This window comes from Arabidopsis lyrata (assembly GCF_000004255.2).
Source record: "Arabidopsis lyrata subsp. lyrata unplaced genomic scaffold ARALYscaffold_1, whole genome shotgun sequence".
NCBI classification, from domain to species: domain Eukaryota; kingdom Viridiplantae; phylum Streptophyta; class Magnoliopsida; order Brassicales; family Brassicaceae; genus Arabidopsis; species Arabidopsis lyrata.
The window spans coordinates 13,883,338-13,906,922 of record NW_003302555.1 but is presented as its reverse complement, the minus strand read 5'-3'; the positions used below and the strand labels follow the sequence as shown (position 1 = coordinate 13,906,922).

At 36.8% G+C, this 23,585-nt stretch overlaps 5 protein-coding genes across 6 annotated transcripts; 1 reads left to right on the top strand and 4 right to left on the bottom strand.

Annotated features, from left to right (window-relative positions):
- The first annotated feature begins 395 nt into the window (after positions 1–395).
- LOC9326963 (lysine-specific demethylase JMJ18) lies at positions 396–4,959 on the top strand. 2 transcript variants are annotated; one of them, XM_021012434.1, is made up of 11 exons: positions 396–480; positions 981–1,097; positions 1,497–1,583; positions 1,681–1,758; positions 1,866–2,357; positions 2,444–2,668; positions 2,752–2,913; positions 3,007–3,378; positions 3,473–4,118; positions 4,211–4,494; positions 4,583–4,959. In XM_021012434.1, exons 2-11 carry the CDS (start codon positions 1,050–1,052, stop codon positions 4,730–4,732), a joined length of 2,544 nt encoding a protein of 847 aa, XP_020868093.1. In that variant the 5' UTR covers positions 396–480; positions 981–1,049; the 3' UTR covers positions 4,733–4,959. The 2 variants fall into 2 exon arrangements, with proteins under 2 accessions (XP_020868093.1, XP_002893647.1); XM_002893601.2 differs by lacking the exon at positions 396–480 and adding an exon at positions 654–771.
- Positions 4,777–6,116, bottom strand: LOC9329708 (FAS1 domain-containing protein SELMODRAFT_448915). The gene has a single exon (XM_021012435.1). The coding sequence runs from the start codon at positions 5,844–5,846 to the stop codon at positions 5,139–5,141; it is 708 nt and encodes a 235-aa protein (XP_020868094.1). The 5' UTR covers positions 5,847–6,116; the 3' UTR covers positions 4,777–5,138.
- Positions 6,117–12,298: 6,182 nt separating this feature from the next.
- LOC9326961 lies at positions 12,299–12,875 on the bottom strand. Its single transcript, XM_002890853.2, has one exon. The coding sequence runs from the start codon at positions 12,818–12,820 to the stop codon at positions 12,497–12,499; it is 324 nt and encodes a 107-aa protein (XP_002890899.2). The 5' UTR covers positions 12,821–12,875; the 3' UTR covers positions 12,299–12,496.
- Positions 12,876–16,872: 3,997 nt separating this feature from the next.
- Positions 16,873–18,654, bottom strand: LOC9329706 (F-box protein At1g30790). Its single transcript, XM_021013916.1, has one exon. It carries the CDS (start codon positions 18,629–18,631, stop codon positions 17,432–17,434), a length of 1,200 nt encoding a protein of 399 aa, XP_020869575.1. The 5' UTR covers positions 18,632–18,654; the 3' UTR covers positions 16,873–17,431.
- Positions 18,655–18,755: 101 nt separating this feature from the next.
- Positions 18,756–20,551, bottom strand: LOC110225471. The gene is made up of 3 exons (XM_021015308.1): positions 20,160–20,551; positions 19,806–19,928; positions 18,756–19,712 (listed from the first exon to the last, which is right to left on the bottom strand). The coding sequence occupies exon 3, from the start codon at positions 19,708–19,710 to the stop codon at positions 18,874–18,876; it is 837 nt and encodes a 278-aa protein (XP_020870967.1). The 5' UTR covers positions 19,711–19,712; positions 19,806–19,928; positions 20,160–20,551; the 3' UTR covers positions 18,756–18,873.
- Positions 20,552–23,585: the final 3,034 nt, after the last annotated feature.

Below are 23,585 nucleotides of genomic sequence, written 5' to 3'. Positions count from 1 at the left end.
CCATTTTCCTTTAAAACGACGCGTTTTGGATAAAAAAGAAACGGTCAAACTCTTTACTTTTCCGACGCGGAGAGAAGAAACCCAAAGACGACGTTCGACGAACGATTACGGAAGAACAAAGATGGCATATAATCGTAAATAAACAGAAAAGTTGAGGGTAATTGAGTAATTTCAGCATCAAGATTAGATCATCGTACGGTACGGTGTGATCTAACGCTGATCCGTTAAAAACTGTGAGAGAGTGCGTTTTGTTTGGCGGGTGTTCTAACTTCCTCGTTTTTCCAGAAACTTGCTTCAAAATCATTTTCTTGTCTTTCTCTGTCTCAAATCTCTTATTTTTTATTTTATTTTATATATCAATCTTGATGATTTTTATTTTATATAGTTATATATAAATCTATTTAAAAGAAGATTCGTATAATCAGAGATAATCTCAAAGACACTTCTTCTTCTTGTTGAAATCTCAGCCGTTCGTTTGAGGTAAACTCCATCTCGACTTTTCCTTTTTTTTTTTTAAACGTTTTTTGTAATTTTGTACCTAGTAAATTAATTAAAAAGTTAAATGATATTTTAAGTTCCTGGTTAAGTTCGGTTTGTGTTTTTATTTTGTATTTTTATGTGTTCCTTGTTATTCGTCGTTACTAGGTCAATTAAATCTCTTTCTTAAATTTTCCCAGATTTGGGTATTTCTAACTTTAACTGCGAATTCAATTCTTATATCATTAATTGGGAAAAAAAGCAAAAACTTTGAAGCTTTTTCGTTTCTGATAGGTAAAGAAAATAAAAAAATCTACAAATTTATGAAATTCCCATAAATTATTTTTGATGTTCTTGTTGTTGTTGTTGATCCTTTGTTTGTGAATTCAATTAGGGTTAGGACCTTTTTTGTAACTTCTCTTTATTTGATATTTGTTTTAGTTTTTGGATATATATATATATTTTTGTTGATAATATCGTTTTCTTATTTTTTTTTTTCTCAGTTTCATTGGCTCTCAATCGAAGAAAACTTTAGCTTACAAAATCTGCTTTGAGTATTGATTTCAATTCATATGGATAATAATCTCAGCGTTGCTCCATTAGAATCTGAGATCAAAGAGGTTAGTTTTCTATGTTTAATTCGTATCTCAATCTATTAATCACTGAACAATTATCGTTTTCTTGTTTGTTTATGGTTAATTACTGAAGATTATAACCTTGAATCAAAAACAGTATTGATGATTTTTGTAATTAGCTTTGTTTTTTTTTATTCATCATAGATTTGTTTAGAGGCATTTATTTTCCGGATCTCGTTTGTTTACTTGATTTAGCAAAATACCTAATCATAGATCATATGAGATCTCTTCGTCTTTTTTTTTTTGATTTGTTAATGTTGAATTATTGATTAGTTTTGTTGTTTTTGCTTGATCTTGTAACGCTGATCATAGTTTCTAGCTCTGTTCATCGATATTTTTGTTCTTCTTCTCTAAAAATAAATTTATTTGTGTTTTTTAATACAGGATATGTCTTTGAAGAATCATCCTCCAGACGAGGATAAGGACAAGGACACTATTATGGAACAACCTAGTAGTCCACGTCATCGGAAGGTAAGAAGTATATGAATGATGTAATCTGATGCAATCCAAAAAGTTATAAATCTTGAAACAACTTTGATCTTACATAATATTTTTGTATATGTTAAAGGTTGTTGCTAGATGGTTACCGGATGAAGCGCAGAGGCCGATTATCGATGAAGCTCCGGTATTCACCCCATCGTTAGAGGTACTAATTGCTAGTTGTTTTTCGTGAAATCGTTTGAGATTTTTTTCGTTTCCTTTGTTGATGTTTTGAGTTCTTGTTCATTGATTTTCGCCCTTTCGGGTTATCAGGAGTTTGAAGATACACTTGCTTATATCGAAAAGATACGTCCACTAGCAGAGCCGTTTGGTATCTGTCGAATCATCCCACCATCGACATGGAAACCTCCTTGCCGGCTTAAGGAGAAGAATATATGGGAGCAAACAAAGTTTCCCACCCGGATTCAGAACGTCGACCTGCTTCAGAACCGTGAGCCGATGACAAAGAAACCAAAGAGTAGAAAACGTAAAAGGAGAAGAAACTCGAGAATGAGTTCGTCTAAGAGACGATCTGGTTCTTCTCCCTCTGAATCGACTTCATCTCCCGAGGCTGAGGAGAAATTTGGTTTCAATTCTGGTTCAGACTTCACTCTTGATGAGTTTGAGAAATATGCTCTGCATTTTAAAGACTCTTACTTCAAAAAGAAAGACTCTGGTGGAGATATAGTAAAATGGACACCGTCTGTGGATGAAATAGAAGGCGAATACTGGCGGATAGTTGAGCAACCAACAGATGAAGTGGAGGTATAGAAACAGACCATTTCACCAATAAAACACTTATACATCTATAAATAAACTAAAGCCAATTTTTGTATTTTTGCTTGTTATAGGTATACTATGGAGCTGACTTGGAGAATGGGGTACTTGGAAGCGGGTTTTATAAAAGAGCGGAAAAGTTAACCGGTAGCGATATGGATCAGTACACAGTATCTGGCTGGAACTTGAATAACCTGCCGCGTCTCCCCGGCTCTGTACTCTCTTTTGAAGATTGTGATATCTCTGGAGTTCTAGTTCCTTGGCTCTATGTAGGAATGTGCTTTTCATCATTTTGTTGGGTAAGTACACTTTCACACTTTGATCAATTTTAAACATTTTGTCTCTAATCTTCGGATGGTTGATATTTCTTTGTGTTGAACAGCATGTGGAGGACCATCATTTATATTCACTGAACTATCATCACTTTGGGGAGCCAAAAGTATGGTATGGTGTTCCAGGAAGCAATGCAACCGCTCTCGAGAAGGCGATGAGAAAACATCTACCTGACCTGTTTGAAGAACAGCCTGATTTACTTCATGGCCTGGTTAGGAAGAAAACAACTACTCGATTTTATTCTGTTTTCCTGTTTAGTCTCCACCATGTTTAGAGACTAACTCTTCCTTTTTACTGTGTTCAGGTTACTCAGTTTTCTCCTTCAATCCTGAAAGATGAGGGAGTCCAGGCTTACCGGGTGGTTCAGAATTCAGGGGAGTATGTATTGACATTCCCGAGGGCGTATCATGCAGGATTCAACTGCGGTTTCAACTGCGCAGAAGCGGTTAATGTGGCTCCTGTTGATTGGTTGACTCATGGACAGAACGCTGTGGAACTTTACAGTAAAGAGACAAGGAAGACTTCTCTGTCTCATGACAAACTTCTTCTTGGAGCAGCGTATGAAGCGGTTAAGGCCCTTTGGGAACTCTCAGCTTCTGTGGGAAAGGAAAATACAACAAATTTGAGATGGAAAAGTTTCTGTGGGAAGAACGGGACACTTACCAACGCGATACAGGTAATGAAAAACGGATACTACTTAGTCATGATACTGAATATAGTTTCCACTTTCTAATGCTTAATAAGTTCATTTTTTTCAAAAATGTTGATAGGCTCGGTTACAAATGGAAGAGGGAAGAATTGCAGCACTTGGTAGGGATTCTTCGATCCTAATGAAGATGGAGAAGGAGTTTGATTCAAACTGTGAAAGGGAATGCTTCTCATGCTTTTATGATTTGCATTTCTCGGCTTCTGGCTGCAAGTGCTCTCCCGAAGAATACGCTTGCCTTAAGCATGCAGATGATCTTTGTTCATGTGATGAGAAAGATGGATTTATTTGTCTCCGGTACACAATGGATGAGTTAAGCTCGTTGGTCAGAGCATTGGAAGGCGAATCAAATGATTTAAAGATATGGGCTTCCAAGGTGTTAGGCGTTGAACACAGTAATGAAGATCAGACTAAGACTAGTTCAGTTATCAGTGAGGAGAAGAAGTTAAAAGAAGTTTCAGTTATCAGTGAGGAGAGGAAGTTAAAAGAAGGTTCAGTTATCAGTGAGGAGAAGAAGTTAAAGGAAGGTTCTTTTGATCTGAACATTGACTTAGAGTTGGATTATCAAGAAGACCTTAAAGAAGAAGTCAGCACTAGTGGCGGCGAGTTAACCGCCTCAGAGAATCTTGGTGTATCGGTTGAGCCTATAAACCTCGGGTTCTTGATTTTTGGAAAGCTTTGGTGCAATAAGCATGCTATATTCCCAAAAGGTACTATCTTTGAAAAGCCCTTTTGTTAATGTTACTTAATCAGAAATTTGCTGAAAAGATTGTTGAGGTTTTGTTTTTTGCAACTTTTACAGGATTCAGGAGTCGTGTCAAGTTCTACAATGTGCTTGATCCAACAAGAATGAGCAATTACATCTCCGAGGTTTTGGATGCAGGACTCATGGGTCCATTGTTCAGGGTCACTCTGGAAGAATCTCCAGACGAGAGCTTCTTCAATGTCTCAGCCCAACAATGCTGGGAAATGGTGTTGCAGAGAGTTAAAGATACATCCACCAGTCTTGGTCTTCCTACATTATCGCAGTTTGAGGGTATCAACGGCCTTCAAATGTTTGGTTTCCTCTCACCCTCTATAGTTCAGGTAACAAATCTAAATCCAAGCCTTGTTCTTCTTCATTCAAAACCTATCCATGATCTCAACTCTAACACAACTTAATCCTTCTCTACAGGCCATTGAAGTTCTTGACCCAAACCATCGACTCGTTGAGTACTGGAACCACAAGGACCAAACTTCATCAGACTCAAAAGATCACTTCATATCATCAAACTGTTCCGCAAGTTTAACCAAAGGAAAACTTTTCGGAGTAGATTTGATGTAAAAAGCTCAAGAAGCCAACGAGACTGTACCAACTCCGAGACAACAACAACAGTGACATCTTTTAGATAGATAGAATAAATTTCTTTCTGATTCTTTTTTTTTGGAGCATTTATTCATAATCTTTTGTTCTTTTTATCACTGCAAGAACAAATAACCTAACCTTAGCGTTAGTGAAGTGTAAACAAGAAAAGAAAAGTCGTAATAATAGTAATTCTTCTTTCAAATCAAGAAAATTTGCTATTGCTTAATGTGAAAAACTTTACATTATGTGCAGAATTTCACAAAATCTTGAAAAATATAAAACTTCACTCTAAAAATCTTGTAAAACACAAAAAGAGATAATACTTTCACGCCGTTAGTGGAATCTTGACGGTTAATAGGCCGGAAAAAGTCGCCGGAATGTTGAGTCAGAACAAAGTCAGAGCCGCCAATGGAAGCAAGAACGAGCCAGTTGAGTAATGTATAGTGGATGCAGAAACAGAGGTTTGATTGTTGTCACTGTTGGATCCACCACGAGGACGACGACGACGGCGATGAGGATATGGACGGAGACTATCAGCTAAAGTAGTATCACCGGTACCAAAATCGCCGTAACGTGAGAAATCAAGCGACGAAGCAACACCGTGAATAGCGATCGAAGAAGAGAGGAAAAGATCCGGTTCAGAGACAAGAACGCCGTCGAGAGTATAACCGGAAACAGAGTTGTTAGTGACGACGATTGAGTTTCCCGGGAGAAGAGTCGGAAGACGAGAGAGTGGTTTCAAGAGACGGAGATCAGTGAACGAGAGTCGTTGAGGTACGATGTGGTAAGCGACGGAGAGACGACGAGGATAAGCATTATTGTCGCCGGTGGTGGAGGAGGAGGAGACATCGGCGGAGTCGAAATCGCTTGGGACGAAAATGGTGGCGGAGAGAGGGATTCCTAACTGGTCATCGACGGCGGAGAGGAAATCAGCGGCCCAGTCACGGAAATCTCCGGCTCCGATCATTGCTTCGATGATTCTGTCGGCGTGTTGGTGATCTTGCGACGTGAGATACGCTGGAGAAGCGGCGGAAGTTAGGAATGTGACGGTGGTGATGAGGAAGAAGAGAAGGAGATGGCCTGAGGTAGCCATCGGAGAATCAAATCGGCGGCGAAGTTGTAACAGAAAGAGAGAGAATCTTTTTGAGTTCGTTAGGATTCTTTAACAATGTAGACGAACTCTGTTCTTTGCTTTATATACCTCTCTGGTTTTTAACAAACCGGAGTATGAAGAAAGGATTAGTTAAACCGGTTCCGGTTTGGTTTAGAGATTGAGATACTGACTTAAGTTACCAGCAAAGTCTCTTACGTGCCAAAGATGTGGTCTTCAATCATCCGACGCAAGAGATTCGTCGATTCTTACTACGTTTTGTCCTCAACGCGATCGCGTTTTACAATCACGTTTAGTCACAGAGTATGATACCAAGCGTTTGTTCATCTACTCTTCTTCGTACGAGAAAGAGGAATCTTCTTCTTTGGTCCCCAGGCTTGACATTACAATACCTTCTGTGACCATGTGTTACGCCGCCAAGTGTCCCTCCATCCGCGGCTTTGTCGGTTGTTGTAGTGATACTGATACTCACTTCATTTTATGTAATCCGACCACGAAGCAAGTCATTACCTTACCCATTAAAGGACCTCGAGCATGCTTTGGATTAGATATGATCTTGTTGGTGATCACTTCAAAGTATTTGACTTGGTGACTTCTCCTGACCAGTTTCTTGGTTTTCTAGTGCACGAGGTTATTACACTTGGACGAGGAGGAAGAGGAGAAACACCCAATCAGGTTACCACCGCTCCTTATTACCCTGTAACCAATAATGGGTTTTGCATCAATGGTTTCCTCTATTATGCTGCTTGGGCTCGGAGAATGAGAATGGATCCGGTTATTGTGTGTTTTGATGTTAGATATGAGAGTCTAAGTTTTATCACAGCGCCTAGGGATGTTGGTGGCTTGGGAGAGTGATTCAGTTTTGATAGAATACAAAGGGAAGTTAGCTTCCATTGTTAGAGACCCTTTGAGCTTCTCTCGCTTTGATTTATGGATATTAGAGGATGTCAAGAAACATGATTGGTCCAAGCAAACCTTTGAGCTTCCCTTCCCTTTGGTGAATAGGATGACTTCCCCGGGCACCAACAAGGCTGGTGAAATCATTTTTGCCCCAATGTTTCTGCCATATGATGTTGAGCAACCCTTCTTCGTTTTCTACTACAATGTAGAAAGAAAAGACATCAGAAGAGTTAGGCTCCAAGGAATTGCAGACAATAAAGAGTTTCGGCACCGATATGGACTCATTGTCGCAGCCCATATGAGCGTCTCTATCTCACCCGAACACATCGAAAGTATTGCCTCTTTATAATGTGTTTTATTTATTTAATTTCTTGAAGGACCTTAATGCAAGAGCTTGGCAGACTCTGGTTTTTGCTTTTTTCTTTCTTTTTCTTTTCATCAATAATTAAGTGTTGGCTCTTCAACACCAACCAAACTACTGTTTGTTATCTTACTACTACTGATGATTTGCATCTTCTATCCTGTGTTACTATTCTTTAGTGTTATTCATATTTTGAATGTTTTTCTAAATCTTGTTTTTGCTCAGAATAAGGTATTAGACCATTTTGGCTCCAACTGCTTACATTGTGATTATATAGTTCACCAAAGTGATTATATAGTTCAGTGTTGAACACAACTGCTTACATGCTGTGTCAAAACAGCTCTACAAACTCTTGATTTTTGATGCTAACCCACTGAGTATTCTAACCACTTCCATATCTAAGAAATCACAACAATTGCTTTAAACGTTAAATTCACAATGACTTAAAAGTTACAATACTTGAGTTCTGTTTTTCAGAAACTCTTTATAAGAACTGGATAGATTCCCCAAAACCGAATCCGAGGACTCACTTCTCGAACCATTAACCTCAAAACTGAAACTTTCTCAAACCGGGACAGGACCTTGGAGTCCAGCTCTGAAATGGTAACCGTGACGCAACCTCCCCTTTTCTTGTTCAGTGCACGTTTCTAGCATATTGTTGAACGTCTACGTGTGTGGCAATACTCTTGATTCAAAATAGAAGGTGTAAGCTGCTTTCTTGCTGTTTCCCGAGCCGGGGCAGTCTCGTGCATGTGCTTAGTGTTGTTGGTGAACTGATCAGTAAACTTTTCCTGAACGAAGCAGCATTTGATTCTATATGTCCCGGGCGGGCTTGGCACCAGATATTTTAGCTTGAAATCTGTTTCATCTAGGAATATATGTCTCTTGGTGTATTATCTTTTTGTTTTGATATTATAAGGCTCAACCTTTTTCTTCATTGAGGCACTTGAAAAGAATGTGAAAGAAAAAGTAGCTCAACCTTTTTCTTCATTGAGGCACTTGTAAAGTATGTGAAAGAAAAAGTAGCTCAACTTTGTCAATGTTTCAGGCTTGCACTCACCCTTTTGTATGTTCTTACGATAATTTTTCTTGGTCTTATGAGTATACAAAAATTTTCTTCAAGCTCTAGAAATCATAGTATTCTAAAAAAAGAGGCCGAGTATATAAGTTAATGCCAGAAATTTGACAATGCAGGGAGGATTACTAGATGGAACATTGATTGCGATAAAGAAGCTATCTTCCAAATCATGTCAAGGCACAAAGATTTGTAAACGAGATCAGTATGATCACTTGCCCCTGCAGCACCCGAATCTAATGCTAGAAGTAGTGTTCGATGTGATGATCATTTCCAACGCTGGTGCTGACTTGCGATTCAAGCAATCATCTCTGTCTTCTGATTATGTGGTGTCGATTGTTACGTCATCCTCTGAATCTGCTTTTGATCTGTAGTCCATTGTTTTTACTAGACAGTAGCCTAAACCCATTGATTATATCTACACTAGTGTTTCTCTCGTTGTGGGCTAGATTCGGTTCCAGACAAGCGTGTGAAATTATGGCTCATTTTGTAGTATAATATATAGTATATCTTTTTTTTTTTTATTTAATTCATTATAAAACTAAGTCTACTTAATTGATAATTGCATTGCGTTTACTTACTATGAGGCTTCGTCCCTTGAACATGACTTCAAATGCTTTTTGTTAATGCAAGAGCTACTAAGTTTTGAATTAGTTCACGATGTAACTCAGGATTTCTCAAAAAACTCTTTCGATTAATAGAAAATATGTTTACAAGGTTTCTCCTTTAACACTATTTTCTATTCTCACTAAGTCTTGTTCCTTAATCACAGACGATTAAGAACAATAACTCTCCCTAAAACCCTTAGCTCTCTTTAAGCCTCTAGTTCTCTATTTCTCTCAAACTAAGACTTAATAGCTAGGAATTCTCTCTCGTGATTGTGCTAAGCTTTCTGCAAGCCTTAGCACTCCTATTTATACTAAATAGGTTGAGACCATACAACAGGTCAATTTCCAATTCTAAAACTAATTGGAATGGACAATTTCCTTTTTCTTTATGGAATAGGAAATTGTCCTTTGTCTTCATGTTTTCCTTTTCTTCTTGCAAAAGGAAACTCTTCTGTCTTCTAGAATCTTCTCTAAGCTTCTAGTCTTTACTTCAAACCGCCATAACAAGATTCTGCATATTTCCTTAATCTTGTTCATGTTGCTCTGTTCTCTTGAGTTACTTCGTGAGGTATCTTGACTACTTCAGGAACTCCTTCAGAAGCTGCATCTTCAATCTCCCCCTTTTTAATCTTGTGTCTCTCAAGCACCTGTATTTGAAATCTTCTTACTTTTGTAGACATTTTTCATCACAAGCAATCACAGACTTTAAACAATCGAAGTTATTAAAAAATTTTAGCAATTTCGTCCAACAAAGACTAACTCCCCCTGAATCTGACAAAGTCTGAAAAACAAGCAACAACAAAGTCTGGAGTTCAAACAAAAATAACAAATAACTACTCCCCCACAACACATGAACTCCCCCAGAATCACAGCCATACTCCTTTTCTCCCTCTGCTTGAGAGCTCAAGGTTAAAAACCAAACTTCCTACAGTCTTTTGGACAAAGGATGACTGAGAACAAGTTGTTGTATCACTTCATTCATCTTGGAGATAGCCTGAGCTGTGTCTAACAAGGCCATAAACATTCACTCTCTATCATCCCCATCAGGTTGGTCCTTTTTCCTGGACTTATTGTAATCCTCAGAGTCATCCTCTAAGTTTCTTGTGACAGCTTTATCCGGAAAAGTGTCACGTCCCCCTTGTGAAGAATGCATTGCACGCCTTGAAGCTTTAGTATTTGTTGGCTGGAACACTACATCAAGAGCAGGAAAAGATTCACTGAACCTCTCATCTTTTGCAGAGTCTTCTGCTGTTAGCTCCAAAGAGTCGTGACTCCTTCCCTTTTTGACCCTAAGATTGTTATGGTCAGCTTCCTGTCCTTTCCTGATATTGTCTTCAAGCAAATGGACATCACTCTTTTGCTGAAGATCCCGTCTTCTAGTTGTGGAGTCATCAGCACCACTAATGGAAGATGAGATGGACTCAGGAGGATAGGATCTGCGAGACTTGTTCCCTCTCCGTAAAGGAACAAGGAGTCCAGGAAAAAGGACCTTCCTTGTAAGGAACTTACCAAATGCTGAGAAAAACGCCTTGTACTGGCACTCATACAAGGAGTTCAGAAACTCAGAAAGGAATGGAATCTTCCCAAGCACCAGAGGTCATATTAGTCTTGTGATTGCCAATTGAAATTGATGTTAATTGCTTGATTAGTGTAGAATTAGTACCATGGAAGTGGAATAGTTTACGTTAGTGTTCTAAGACTAAAGGATTAGCATTGTTAGATTGATAGAGCATCTTGAATTGATTATTAATCACTCGAATCAATAATCTAAACCCGAAGACTCGCTTTCTATTTATAGACTTGAACCGCTTTGCTTATTTCTCTCTTGTTTGATTTTGAATCTTGTTAGTCTTTTGCATATTGATTTCTTTTGTCTTGTTTTGCATTGTTTAATTTAAATTGCATTGTTAGGTCAAATTTAGAAAACCAAAATCATCTATTTTGCTTAGATTAAGTGAATGTGTGCATTCCTAGTGTGTTGGTTCATTGCTCCTTGAGGTTCGATATTTAATTGGGTAAAAACACTACATCAGGTTTTAAGGAACAGAAAACTAATCGTCTCTTACAATTCAGTACAAGTTTACAATTCAGTACAAGTTGATTGTTTTGTACTGTCTTTGGTAGGTTTTATGATAGTCTCTGCAATTAAAAAGCAAACACAACCAAATGACTAAATGCGACTAGTAGTAGTAGGCTATAATATTATGTCATCAGGGAAAACAAGTAAACTTTGGTAATCAGTAACACAAGTCTTTTAGTTTAGTTTTTTTTTTTTTTTTTTTTTTTTTTTTTTTTTTTTTTTTTTTTGATAAACCCTATCGGCTGATCCGGTCGGCCTCGGTAGGAACGCACCGAGGTGCTACAGAGTGGACTTCTCCCGATCCAGGTAGAATTGGGCCACCACACTGCCTGATCCGAGTTTGGAATGCCTTCCGACTAATGTTAGGGGTAGTCAGGCCGCCTGTATTTCTGACTACCAGGTAAACCAATTGGGCCAAAGCCCAACTGACAGACTTCCCAAACAAATATGATTTTGTTTCCAGGGTGAATCGAACTCGGGTATAGGAGTTTCACCCTTCACCAAAGCTTCATCTGCCACTAGACCACAGAGGTTTGGGCAAGTCTTTTAGTTTCTTGCCAAAATCGCGGATTGCATAAAATCTTTTCCAGTTCCAACAAACTGAAGGAACAAATCTCAGGGGTCAAGACTAGCATGTTAAAGTGGATCTTTTTCATAAGCAAAAAGGAATCCAATCAGTTCCAACTTTTTGAAGAAATATTTAAAAACGTTGCAAAGACATGATCCAACTTTTAAACGGATCAAAAGCTAGTTAGAACAACCACACATCAAGCTTAAAAAATATAAAAGTTTTCAATCCTCACAAATTGTGACATAAGCACATTGAGTCTGTATCCATCAGGGAAGAAACATAATTCCAGAAACAAAAATACAAAAGTTTTCCATCCTCACAATTGTGATATATATGATTAATACGATTTGTAATTATAAATAATTTGATTCATCAACAAATCATCTCAATCTATAATCATATATATAAACTTGAGAAATTATGGGATCATTGTGACAGGAAGCTTTGTCACTAATATCCTCATACAATTTTTAATATTCAAGCCTGTAATTTTTAATTAGGATATATATTCGTTAATTTATATATATATATATATATATATATATATATATATATATATATATATATTGCAAGCCGGATTTTAAAGTGTCAATCCGAGAGACTCCACAATCAGACGGTCAGAACTGCTAATCTACTCCAACACTGTGTTGGCAACACTACATCAATATTACGAGAACTAAGCTTTACATAATCGTATAATATTCTCTCCAAAGCAAACTACTCCTCTCTCTTTATGTTTTGATCGTTATTCTCCTTAATATTGTTGTACATAAAAAAAGGTTCGCCTCATTTGAATTAAAACAATATCTCTTTTCGAAAAAATGGAAAATTAATAAATATGTATAGATCGGAAAATATATATCCAACATAGTATGTATTCAATATATTACTACACCAGTGATCTTTATTACAGTTTCATACCATGATATTACCATCAATTATAGATGATCAACGGTGATATATAGAGATAGAAAATACATTAAAGTAGATAATTTATTTCATTACAGTTTTAGACTTGATGCCGTCAACGTATACGATTACGGCGGCGTTGGCTTTCGGAACGGAAAGGGAGGAAACTTGAAACCTCGGAGACGCGGTAGAAATGTTGGAGGTGAAGGTAACGGTGGTCGTGGGATATTCCCTCCGAACGGTGCAGGGGCAAACGGTAACGGTGGGAAAAACGGTCGAAAAAACGGTGACGGCCGAGGAACAATGTATTTCTCGCTAGTAGTGGTGACTCCAAGTACCGCCGGATTCTTTCCATTCAGATGGCGTGATGCGGTGGTTTCCGGTATCAGACGAAAGATCAAGATTAGGGTTAGTGCTAAAGTGGTGAAGTTAGAGTAGGTTGAAGTAGCCATACTTCATGTGTTGCATGATCAAGAGGTAAGTGTGTTTATTTATAGGACCATATGCCATAATGCAAATTAATATATATAATATTGAAAAGAATCAAATTATTCAATGTAGACATATTTGTATAAACACGTATACGTTTTACGTACAATCATTCTCCATTGAAATGTTTATTCATTAGACTAACGTATGAATATAGTCCTTTTAAGTTTTACTAATTTCGTGTTGTCTTTCGGAATATATAACATGACGAGTTCACCTTATTTAGGAAATGTAATAAATATTATTTTATTATAATCTCAAAAAGTTTTTATTTTTTCTCATGGGATGGTGCCAACTGCATGCCAAGACTTGGCATCTACATACCCCAATGTTATTCAGCTGGCAAGAGTGGAATACAACTTAATGTTATATATCAAACTAATATTTGATAAAAACGTTCTTCTGTGGAGAGTTCTATACTACTTCTATGTATAAATAATAATAATTAAAAGAGAAAATATATGACTTTTCATGCTTTTAAATAGTAAACCATTTGACAATTGTTTTGTTGTTTTACGTAACATCAAATGCAGAAAAAATATGGATAAGACCATGATTATTGGTAGTATCTTAGAAATAAATCTTAGGAATATTTAAGTAATATATTTGTAAAAGTGATAGTTAAGATATAGTATTTTTGGGTTAAGATTTTTGTGTGATTAATGGTAGGTTCTTAACATGTGGTTCTTAGAAAAAAAAATATTAATACAAAAATAAAATTTATAATTATAGAAAATTTAATAATTGTTGCAAATTAAAGAAATTAAAACATACATGAGATACAATTTATAACATAAATAACATAAAGCACAAATATTTTAAACTTAATTTCTAGAATATTTTGTCCATATATGCTCGACCAAATCCTTCTTCAATTGTAGCATTTGGTTTTGTCTTTTTTCTCGCCCACTTATATTAAGACACATGTACACATCTTAACACACAAAAAACATCTAAGCTAAGATTTACTTCTTAGCCTTTTAATCATTTTTGATTTAATTTTAAATGCTAAAACCTATATAATTAACTAAGATATGGGCTAAGATGCTCCGTTATTCATGCTCTAACTACAACGCACGTGGGTGCATGTTGGCTGTTGCATTTCACAACATAAATGATATAAACAAAATTCATAATTAGTTGAAAACCTAATCAGTAATCTGAAAAACAATATTTATTATTTGCTCCGGTTTTTACGATTACTACATTTTTCTATTTACTTTGTTCCAAAATCTTACGAATATTCAAATTTTTCGAATCAAATCAAATCGAATATCGAATCGAAGCGGATCTAACGAATATTTTGCCCAGGCTACTATTCATATACTTTTGAAATTTCAAATTTGTATACGTACTTTTAAAAATTTAGAAAAAAAGAAAACAAAAACAGAGCAACACTAACGATCCCCATAGGTAAGCAAATGCAAATCATCATGATGTTAAAAAGCAAACGCTTAAATATTGATTGAAAAAAAAACCCCACAATTTGTTAAGCTCTTACATTAAGATCCTTCAAGTAATAAATAGAACACATTAAAAAGAGGCAATACTTTCAATGTGTTCGGGCGAGATAGAGACGTAACAATCGTTTGCGAATCCATAACGGCTCCTAAATTCTTCATAATCTGCAATTCCTAGGAGCCTAACTCTTCTCATGTCTTTTCTTTCTACATTGTAGTAGAAAATGTAAAAGGGTTGAACATCGGGTGATAAAGCTTTTGGGGCAAAAATGATTTCGCCAGCCTTGTTGGTGCCCGGGGAGGTCATAGTTGTACCCAACCCCAAAGAGAAAGGAAGCTCAAATGTTTGGTTGGACAAATCATGTGTCTTCACATCCTCTAGTATCCATAAATCAAAACTTTCGAAATCAGCATAAGGGTGTCTTACAATGAAAGCTAGCTTCCCTTTGTATTCTATCAAAATTGATTCACCCTCCCAGGAAATAACATCCATAGGCGCTTTGATAAAACTTAGCCTCTCATATCTAACACATAATCACCGGATCCATTCTATGTCTTGGGTACCAAGCACCAGAATACACAAAACCATTGATGCATATTTCTTTAGTTACAGTGTAATAAGGTAGGGAGGTAAACTTATTGCGTGTCCATGAAGATTCTCCTCCTCCCAAGTGTTACAACCTCATGCATTAGAAAATCATGATTCCTGTAAGGAGTAGACACCACGGTCAACGCTTTAATTTTATCATCAATAGGATCATATCCCAAGGATGTGCGTACAGGGAAGGTAGTGACTTTCCCTGTGCTAGGGTTACATACAGTAACTGGACCAGTACTAATACACCCGATAAGTCCATGGACGGAAGCACAGTAGGAGCCACTAGAGAAGCTACCGGAAGGTATCATCATATCGAGATTGGTTGCCAAAGAAGAAGATTTGTAACACCCGTCCCGCCTTATAGGCCAAGACAACGTGTTAATCATCTTGTCCCGCCAAAACGCTTATTTCTTTAAACATTCAAAACGTGTTCCACGTCTCATAAACCTTATTAACCTGAGAGAAAAGATAAAAGGGTGAACACAATGGCAAAATTCTAATCACACTCAACAATCAGTGCCGGATCTACGTTGGTTTGGCTGCTACCATCGCTCTCATCGTCCTCGTTATGGTCTTGCTCTTTGCGTTTCATGGCGTCTCCCAACCAAACCCTACAGAATCGACTCGGCGATAGAGTTAAGTAATTAATTTTGTACAATGACCTAGATGGCTAGATCTTATATACTCGACAAAGAAGTTTCCTTTTTCAACCACAAAATCACTAATAAATAGAGGTAGATACGTATTTAGTAAACCTAAATCGGTTGTTTTTGTCATTGGACAAGTTCATCAGATTTATTTATTTTTGTGAAGTTTAGAACTGGTATTACTTTTTAAAAAATAAAAGAATAGTCCACAATTATAAGGAAAAACTACAAAATCTAGCATTTTTTCCCAATTTCTTTCAAAATCTACCACATTCCTTCCTTTCTTTCAACTCATACCACATTTTGTAGTAGAGTTACCATTTTGCCCTCCCTATTTATCTTCCCTATTTATTTCTCTTCTCTATTTATCTTTCCTCCATATTTATTTTCCCTCCCTATTTATCTCTCTTCCCTCGAAACACGTGCGCTTTAACCAAGAAACATTATATCTCCTGAGACTAAACAATTAACTTTCGTTTTTGTCTCCAGATCTTGTCCCCGATTGAGAATTCTCTATCCAGATCTTGTCTCTAGATTTTGTCCCCGATTTCATCATCTTGCTCTATTATCGTCATCTTGGACTTGTCCTCGATCTAATTCTATTACCCATTCGATCTGAACTTGTCCTCGATCTAATTCTATTCCAGTTGTCCCCGAGTAAATCCAGATCTCTGGCGGGCAAAACTACATCATCTGGCGATGGACAGTCAAGAGAATTGGATGATATAAATCATCACGCTCAATTTTTGATCTAATTATATTACTCATTCGATTTGACTTGTCCCCGATCTAATTCTATTTCCCATTCTATCTGAACTTGTCTCCGATCTAATTCTATTACTCATTCTATCTGAACTTGTCTTCGATCTAATTCTATTACTCAATCGATATGAACTTGTCCTCGATCTCATTCTATTACTCATTCGATCTGAACTTGTCCCCTCTTTTATCTGATATATTAAAAGAGCAATTAATGGTCTAACCCTACTCTATTATCATTTTTATTAATTAAATTCAATTATCTAGCAAATGTAAATGTGCAGCATTAATTGCAGACCTGCTCCTTCTTTGGAAGCGCCGGACGAAACTGTCTCTGTCTCTGACACAGACTCTGTTCCTGACACAGACTCTGTCCCAATCAAGGGTATTTTAGTCCACAATTCCGCATGTGCTATTGGAATGTGGTAGATTTTGGAAACCTTTTGAAAATGTGGTAGATTTTGAATGCCACTTTTCAAAAAGTGGTACATTTTGCAAGATTCCCCAATTATAACCACAATCCAAATAACTCCATGATCAATAAAAAAAGTCATTGGAGAATTTTCAGTCTCCCATAGATGGTTTCTTACTTCCGTGAGATACAAGTAATTGGGCTTTGATGGCTTCATGGAAATCCTCGAAATGTTCTTTATAAAGAACCATGGTGGTACCTAGAATCTATATATTCTGCAGCAATATTCAGCATATGAGAGAAACTATTCATTGCCATGGAAAAAGATATGTCACCAAAGGATCCGTTATAATAACAATGAAGTAGTTAATTGCAAGGTTATATTAGAAGAAGCTCATTAGGACCACCACTCAGTTGTGTCAATTTAACAGTTAAAACAGAAAAAAAACAGAGCAACGAAAAGAAAATAACATTCATAAATTTTGAGAAAGGATTCTACATCCCATCTTAAGAATGAATCACTAGTATTCTTTAAAATTGCTATGGTTTTAGACAACACATCATTTATTATGTTCAACATCTAGCAAATCCCAAAGTATCAAAACAATTTGTTTGGTACCTAAAAATCAACATATATATGTTGAGTATATATAAAAAAAAAAAAGCAAATAGGACACATCCTTGAATAAAAATACACATTACAAAAACCTTAAAGTTTCAACATGTTCAGGTGAGATAAAGACGTTACATGGACCAACATTCTTTCCAATTCCATAACACCGCCTAAAATTTTCATCATCTGCAATTCCTTCAAGCCTAACTCTTCTAATGTTCTTTGTTTCTACATGGTAGTAGAAAATGTAGAAGGGTCGAAGATGATAGCGTGACAAGAATGTCGGTGCTAGAATTATCTCACCAAACTTGTTAATACCTGGAAAAGACATGTTACCGTCCTCAATAGAATCCCACACAGAGAAAGGAATCTCACATGTTTGCTTAGACCATTCATGCTTCTCGATATCTTCTAACACCCACAAATCAAAACTATCGAAACGAGAATAAGGGTATCTTACAATGGAAGCTAACTTCCCTTTGTATTCCATCAAAATCGAATCAGCCCACCATTGTACGACATCCTTAGGTGCTTTGATAAAAGTTATCTTCTCGGATCTAACATGAAAACAAACGATCACTGCATTCATACGTAGTCTTGGAGTCCAAGCACCATAATACACAACCCCGTTGATGCATATTCTCATAGTTACAGGTGAATAAGGTGGGATGTTGTTGTTACCTTGGATTTGCCTCCATGAGTACTTTTTTTTATCACCTTTTAGAGTTAACACCAAGTGCTCTACACTATAATTATTAGGTAAGCGAGAAGAAATGAGAGCCAAAGCTTTGAATTGATCATCCACCGGATCATACCCTAAACATCTGCCTCTCATATCTGGAGCGTGACGTGGGGGTAAGATTGGTAAGACAATGATTTGTCTAGTGCTAGGGTTACATATCATGAGCCCTGTGTAAAGTGAACAGGCCATAAAACCATTGACGGAAACACACCGTGACATAGGGTTATTACAAACGGTTAAAGAAGGTATTGTCATATCGAGATTGGTTATCACAGAAGAAGATTCATGTCCCTCTTGTGAAGACGAGAAGATGAACAAACGCTTGTCCTTATCCTTGGCGAATAAACCGTTGGTGAAAGCGACTATAAACCGTGGTCGTGTTGAGGAAATGGAGTAGAAGGAATCGATGAAGCCTTGGCTTTGGATAATGGACGACCACAACTTGGAAACGCATTTGAACCTCAAAAGAGACTTGGCTGGTAATCTTGTGAGAATCTCCACCGTTAGATCAAGAGGGATATGATCTATCTCCTTGCGTTTCATGATGACGGCTGACCTAGATTCTTCTACTTGTTTTGTTTTGTTTTGTAATTGTAAAAGAAGAGGCCAGAGGGATAAAGACACAAACATAAGTAACACTCTACTTTCCCTGTTTGACCAGATATATGAGCGTTAAAGGCTTTACTTTGGTGGAAGCCCAAATCGAGTGGGAGGCCCATAAAGTCATATTTGTGTCTTTTTATCTTCTCTTGTAGCTTGCTTGTGATTCAGGCTTTCTGCTCACATCACTGTTGCAAATCTACTCCGTATAGGGTTGCAGAACTCAACTCCATGCGCTTAGGATCAAGGGTAGCAAACAAATCTACAAAACTTGTAGAAGCCTTTTTATGTATTGCTAGTATAGTAGCTGCTACATCTTCTTCTTCATCTGGAATTGCATTTACCTCAGGTTCCTCCATAACTGCATCAATCTCCATGACGTCCGTTGACAATAGATGGTTGAAGTCATTCATTATTGCTGCGAAAGTATTTTCGTCTTCTTCAAGTGGATTCATATTTACATCTGGTCCCTCCATATCTGCTGCAATTTGCATAACTGGCAGAGCTTCAGCTTCACCAAAGGTACCCATAAGTGGTAAAGATTCATCGAAAGGATTAGCTAGCGTGACATCATCTTCAGCTTTATATATCATGTGACTGATAGCCAGCAGAACTTGGGGAGAAGGGAGGCGGTATTCGTACTGGTGCCATCCACAGTGCCTGTTTTGTTTGTCTTTGAAAATTAGCTTTTGCTTTTCCCGGATGATACGACCTTCCTCTTTAATCTGAATCTTCTTTTCATGCACCCACCTCCCGTTTTTTTTGCCCGTGCCCACAGTTCGCTTGATCAAGTTCGATCCCTTTTGTTTTCTGGGTACAAAGTACCAATATTCACCTTTGTGAAAGTAGTCGCTCGGTAGGTGGTTGAGCAAATCAGGATGATTTTCATACACGTCTAAGTCTTCGATGAGACATGTATTATCTCTCGCCTCCCCGTTGATCTCCGGCTCTAGAAAAAGTCTAATAACCTCATCGTCTGTGGGAGAAAATCGCAAACATTTTGGTTTAACTAAGCCGGCCATACCTGAAAAGCAAAATACAATACAGAAACATTAATGTGAAACTTTATGAAAGATACATATTCTAAACTAAAATGCATTGCAAACATTGAAGGAACCTTGAAGGATACAGGATATAGTTTCCCAATGTTAGTGGAATCTTGATTGTCAATACGCCAGAAACAGTCGCTTGAATGTAGTGTTCAAAGTAAAACCAGAGCAAACAGGAAGCAAGAACGAGCCTATTGATCAAAAATGTGCGATATCCAGCAGTTACGTACAAACTTCAACGGAGTCTTGAAAAATAAATAGAACTTGCATGAAAACAGAGATATACTAATGGAATACTAAAAACCTTGCGTTTCGAAGAATCTTGAAAGAAGTACATACTTTAAAGAAGAAGATATATATTTCCCGCCATTAATGAAATTATAGAGTCAAATAATACCAGATGCAAAGGAAGCAAGAACGACCTTCCTTAGAATTAGCGATGGAAACAGAGGCCTTCTCTTGCATCAACGACAACGAGAGGCCAAGAAGGACGAAGACTATCGGCTAAAGCAGTATCGCCGTTTGCAAAATCGCTCGTAACCTGACAAATTAGGCGACGGAGATCGTTGAAGAACGATGTGGTAAGTAGCGCCGCCGTTGGAAGAAGATACGTCGTCGGAGTGAGAAATTCCGAGTTGGTCGACGACGACGTAGAGGATATCGGCGGGAATGATTCTGTTGCGTGCTGTGACGGAGGAGATGCGGCCGAATATACTCCGGTGGCGGCGTTAATGAGTAGAAGAAGAGATGGGCCACCGGAGAATCAAATCGCCGGCGAAGTTGTAACAGAGAGAAAGAGAGAAGAGAGAGAATGGATCTTGGAGTCTGTTTAAGTTCGTTACGAGCTCCAGTTAACTGAATTATATATAAAGAAATTTTCACATAAAAGGACATAAATGAATATTTGTCTCACCAATTGATAAAGTGGGAAAAGGCTTTCACGTTTTGACAATTAGCCATATTTCTGACGAAAATGTCCCTCAACTAGAAACGTAACTGTGCTGGTTCGGTTTCTCAAATTTTGTTTTATTTGGTTTGTAATTATTTTTGAATTTAAATTAAATAAAGCGAAGAAGAACGGCGAAGAAAGCGAAGAGAAAGAGGAGAAAAAATCTGAGTACAAACCGTTTACATTCTTCAATCTAATATCTCATTTTGATTCTTCTACCGTTTCCATTCTTCAATCTAATATCTCATTTTGATTATTCTACCAAAAGAGAAATTGAAAATCTCAACTTCCTCACCAAGATATTTTCTGAAAATTTGAGAGGTAATCGTTTTAGAGATTACTTGTTAAATCTTTCATTCATCTTTGATTGATGCTTTTTCAAGCGAGTAAAAACATATTTAAGATTTCCATCGAGGAGAAAATACAAATTTCCAAGGTATCAGAGTTGATGACTCCAACGAGAAGACGAATTTCGTGTCTTGGAAATTTGGATTTCCGTAAACATGACCCAAATCTCGGTGAAGAGGGATATTGAGAGTGAAATCGATTTGCATGTATTGAACATGGTCGGAGAGCAAAAGCAAAAAGTAGAGTTGCAGAAGAGGATATTCAGGTTGAAGATGACTGCAAAATTACAATCATGTCCTTGTTTGAATTTCTTTCGTGTACGTGTACACAATTTACGCTGTACGCAATATTTATTATGTGGACGTGTATGTCTGTTAGATTATGTACTATTGTGGAGACGATGTACGCAATATTACAGACTTTGTATATTAGAAAATTTTGGTTAATTTGATTAATATTTCGCAACATATCTTACAAAAATTAGAAGTATGGACTCAATATGTGAGGATAATATTATTGTATGATCTGAAGGGTTGCAGGTTGGATTGTTTTCTTGGTTCATTACCCTCCACAAGGAGTTTTTTCGTTGATTAACATTTTCACAACATACCTCCACAACATATTTAGTTGTTTTCTTTTCATAATTTATTTTTCAACAAACTAGAAACACATTAAATAAAGTGCATATCCCATATTTTACATTCTCCGAATCGTAAGGACCAGTCTGGTTGTTAGTTCAATATTGTTGTGAACGTATATGGCTTAGTGATAGACATACATGAAATATATTCGATACAAATATTGACTTATAAACGTATATGTTTTGCATGTTTTGGTTGAATATTGGTAATATACATGGTGTAAAATGTTTTATATGTATACGAATTATTTAATGGTGTATACACATAAAAATAAAATATAATAAAATAGATCTTAAAACATAAATAAAAAGAATTAAAATTTTGTCTATGGTACTAAACGGCATGCAAATATAATATGCATTTACATTTCATTTTCTTATATCACTACTCTAATTAGTAAGTTTGATTTTTGATATAACACGCACATGAAAATAATATTAATTGGTTACTCGTACATGTATTTTTTTTTTTTTTGAATAACCGCGGGTCTCCCAAAGGCTTCCTAGGCCCAAAGACTAATCCCACGAGGCTGGCAATTCCCCTATGTAAACCTGCCAGTGGCCGTGCCTTGAACCCTGGTGGCGGAAGTCACAGCTGTGACCCCTTTACCACTAGGCCACAAGGCCCGGTTTACTCGTACATGTTACTATGAAAAATATAGTACACATGTAATAATACTAATTAGTTGGTCATCTGAATTTTTTTTTTTGTTTGTAAACACACTTCCATGTTGAATGTGTTAATTTCTACTTTTTTATCATGTACACGATCTTAATTTACATTTAACTCGTGTACGTATATGGAATAACTTACAGAAAAGTGATTGAAATACAAAAGAATTGAATGGTGTACTGTTTCAAAACTAAATTATTCAAAAATCATTTTTGTGTATGTATGCAATTTGTGGTTGGGGAGAAAATTTCTGTAACTTTTGTTGTATACTTGTCCCTTTAACATCTTTCCGTGTAAGTATACTTAATATTGATGTTGTGGACGTATATCTCTGTTAGATTATGTACAATTATAGAGGTTCTATACTTGTAATATTTACATGTTTTTTACATTATGAACCTAGGTTAATTTGACTAATATTGCTCAATATACTTTGAAAGAATTCAAATTATGGATTCTATATCAGCAAAAAAAAATTGTTGTACGATATGTAAGAATTCAAATTATGGATTCTTGATTGTCGTGGCATTAAACATATGCCATGTGTGATGAAATATTACATCATGTTCGATATTTTATAAGAATCTCTTGCAATTTTTGCTATCTATGGTTGTGTGCACGGCGAGTTAGCCAAATGCTTTATATTTAATATGATATATTTTTTAATTACGCTATTTTTGTTTTGATATAGTATTATAGTCTTTTTTATGGAACTTGTATTTCAAAATTAATTAATGAATGTTATGTTGCACTTTATTATTGCTGGAGAAGAAATAAGGTTTCAAACTTAACTTGTAAACGTACACGATTATGATTACACTGAGATACACGTACACGTACACGACCAACTAAACAGTTTCATCCTAAAAATCTCTTATACGTATACAACAATATTTAGTGGAACATACATGGTACGAGATTAGAGGGATTGTACAAATTCTTTGGAGAGGGTAATGAACCAAGAAATGGGAACAATCCATGTTGACACGTAAAAAATTCACCTTCGCGTCCTGTGTCTTGTACACAGTCTCTAGTGTACGTACATGGGAACAATCCATGTTGACACGTCCGGGTTAAATTCACAGTTGGATGAGTGTCACTAAAAATCGCAGTGGTTTCTCCTGTACGTACACGTTGACTTGTGTTCGTACACTCTGCCAATAGACGATTGAATTCCCCTGCCGGTTCCACGGTCGGTTGAGTGTCACACACTTCCTCCTCAACATGGCCAACTCCAT

Bases quoted from the DNA above. Each gene is read 5' to 3' on its own strand.
- LOC9326963 (XM_021012434.1), top strand. From the start codon at position 1,050: ATGGATAATAATCTCAGCGTTGCTCCATTAGAATCTGAGATCAAAGAG. The intron at 2,914-3,006 runs GTTAGGAAGAAA...TACTGTGTTCAG, and splicing joins CTGATTTACTTCATGGCCTG to GTTACTCAGTTTTCTCCTTC. The intron at 4,119-4,210 runs GTACTATCTTTG...CAACTTTTACAG, and splicing joins GCATGCTATATTCCCAAAAG to GATTCAGGAGTCGTGTCAAG.
- LOC9329708 (XM_021012435.1), bottom strand. From the start codon at position 5,846: ATGGCTACCTCAGGCCATCTCCTTCTCTTCTTCCTCATCACCACCGTC.
- LOC9326961 (XM_002890853.2), bottom strand. From the start codon at position 12,820: ATGGCTACTTCAACCTACTCTAACTTCACCACTTTAGCACTAACCCTA.
- LOC9329706 (XM_021013916.1), bottom strand. From the start codon at position 18,631: ATGAAACGCAAGGAGATAGATCATATCCCTCTTGATCTAACGGTGGAG.
- LOC110225471 (XM_021015308.1), bottom strand. From the start codon at position 19,710: ATGGCCGGCTTAGTTAAACCAAAATGTTTGCGATTTTCTCCCACAGAC.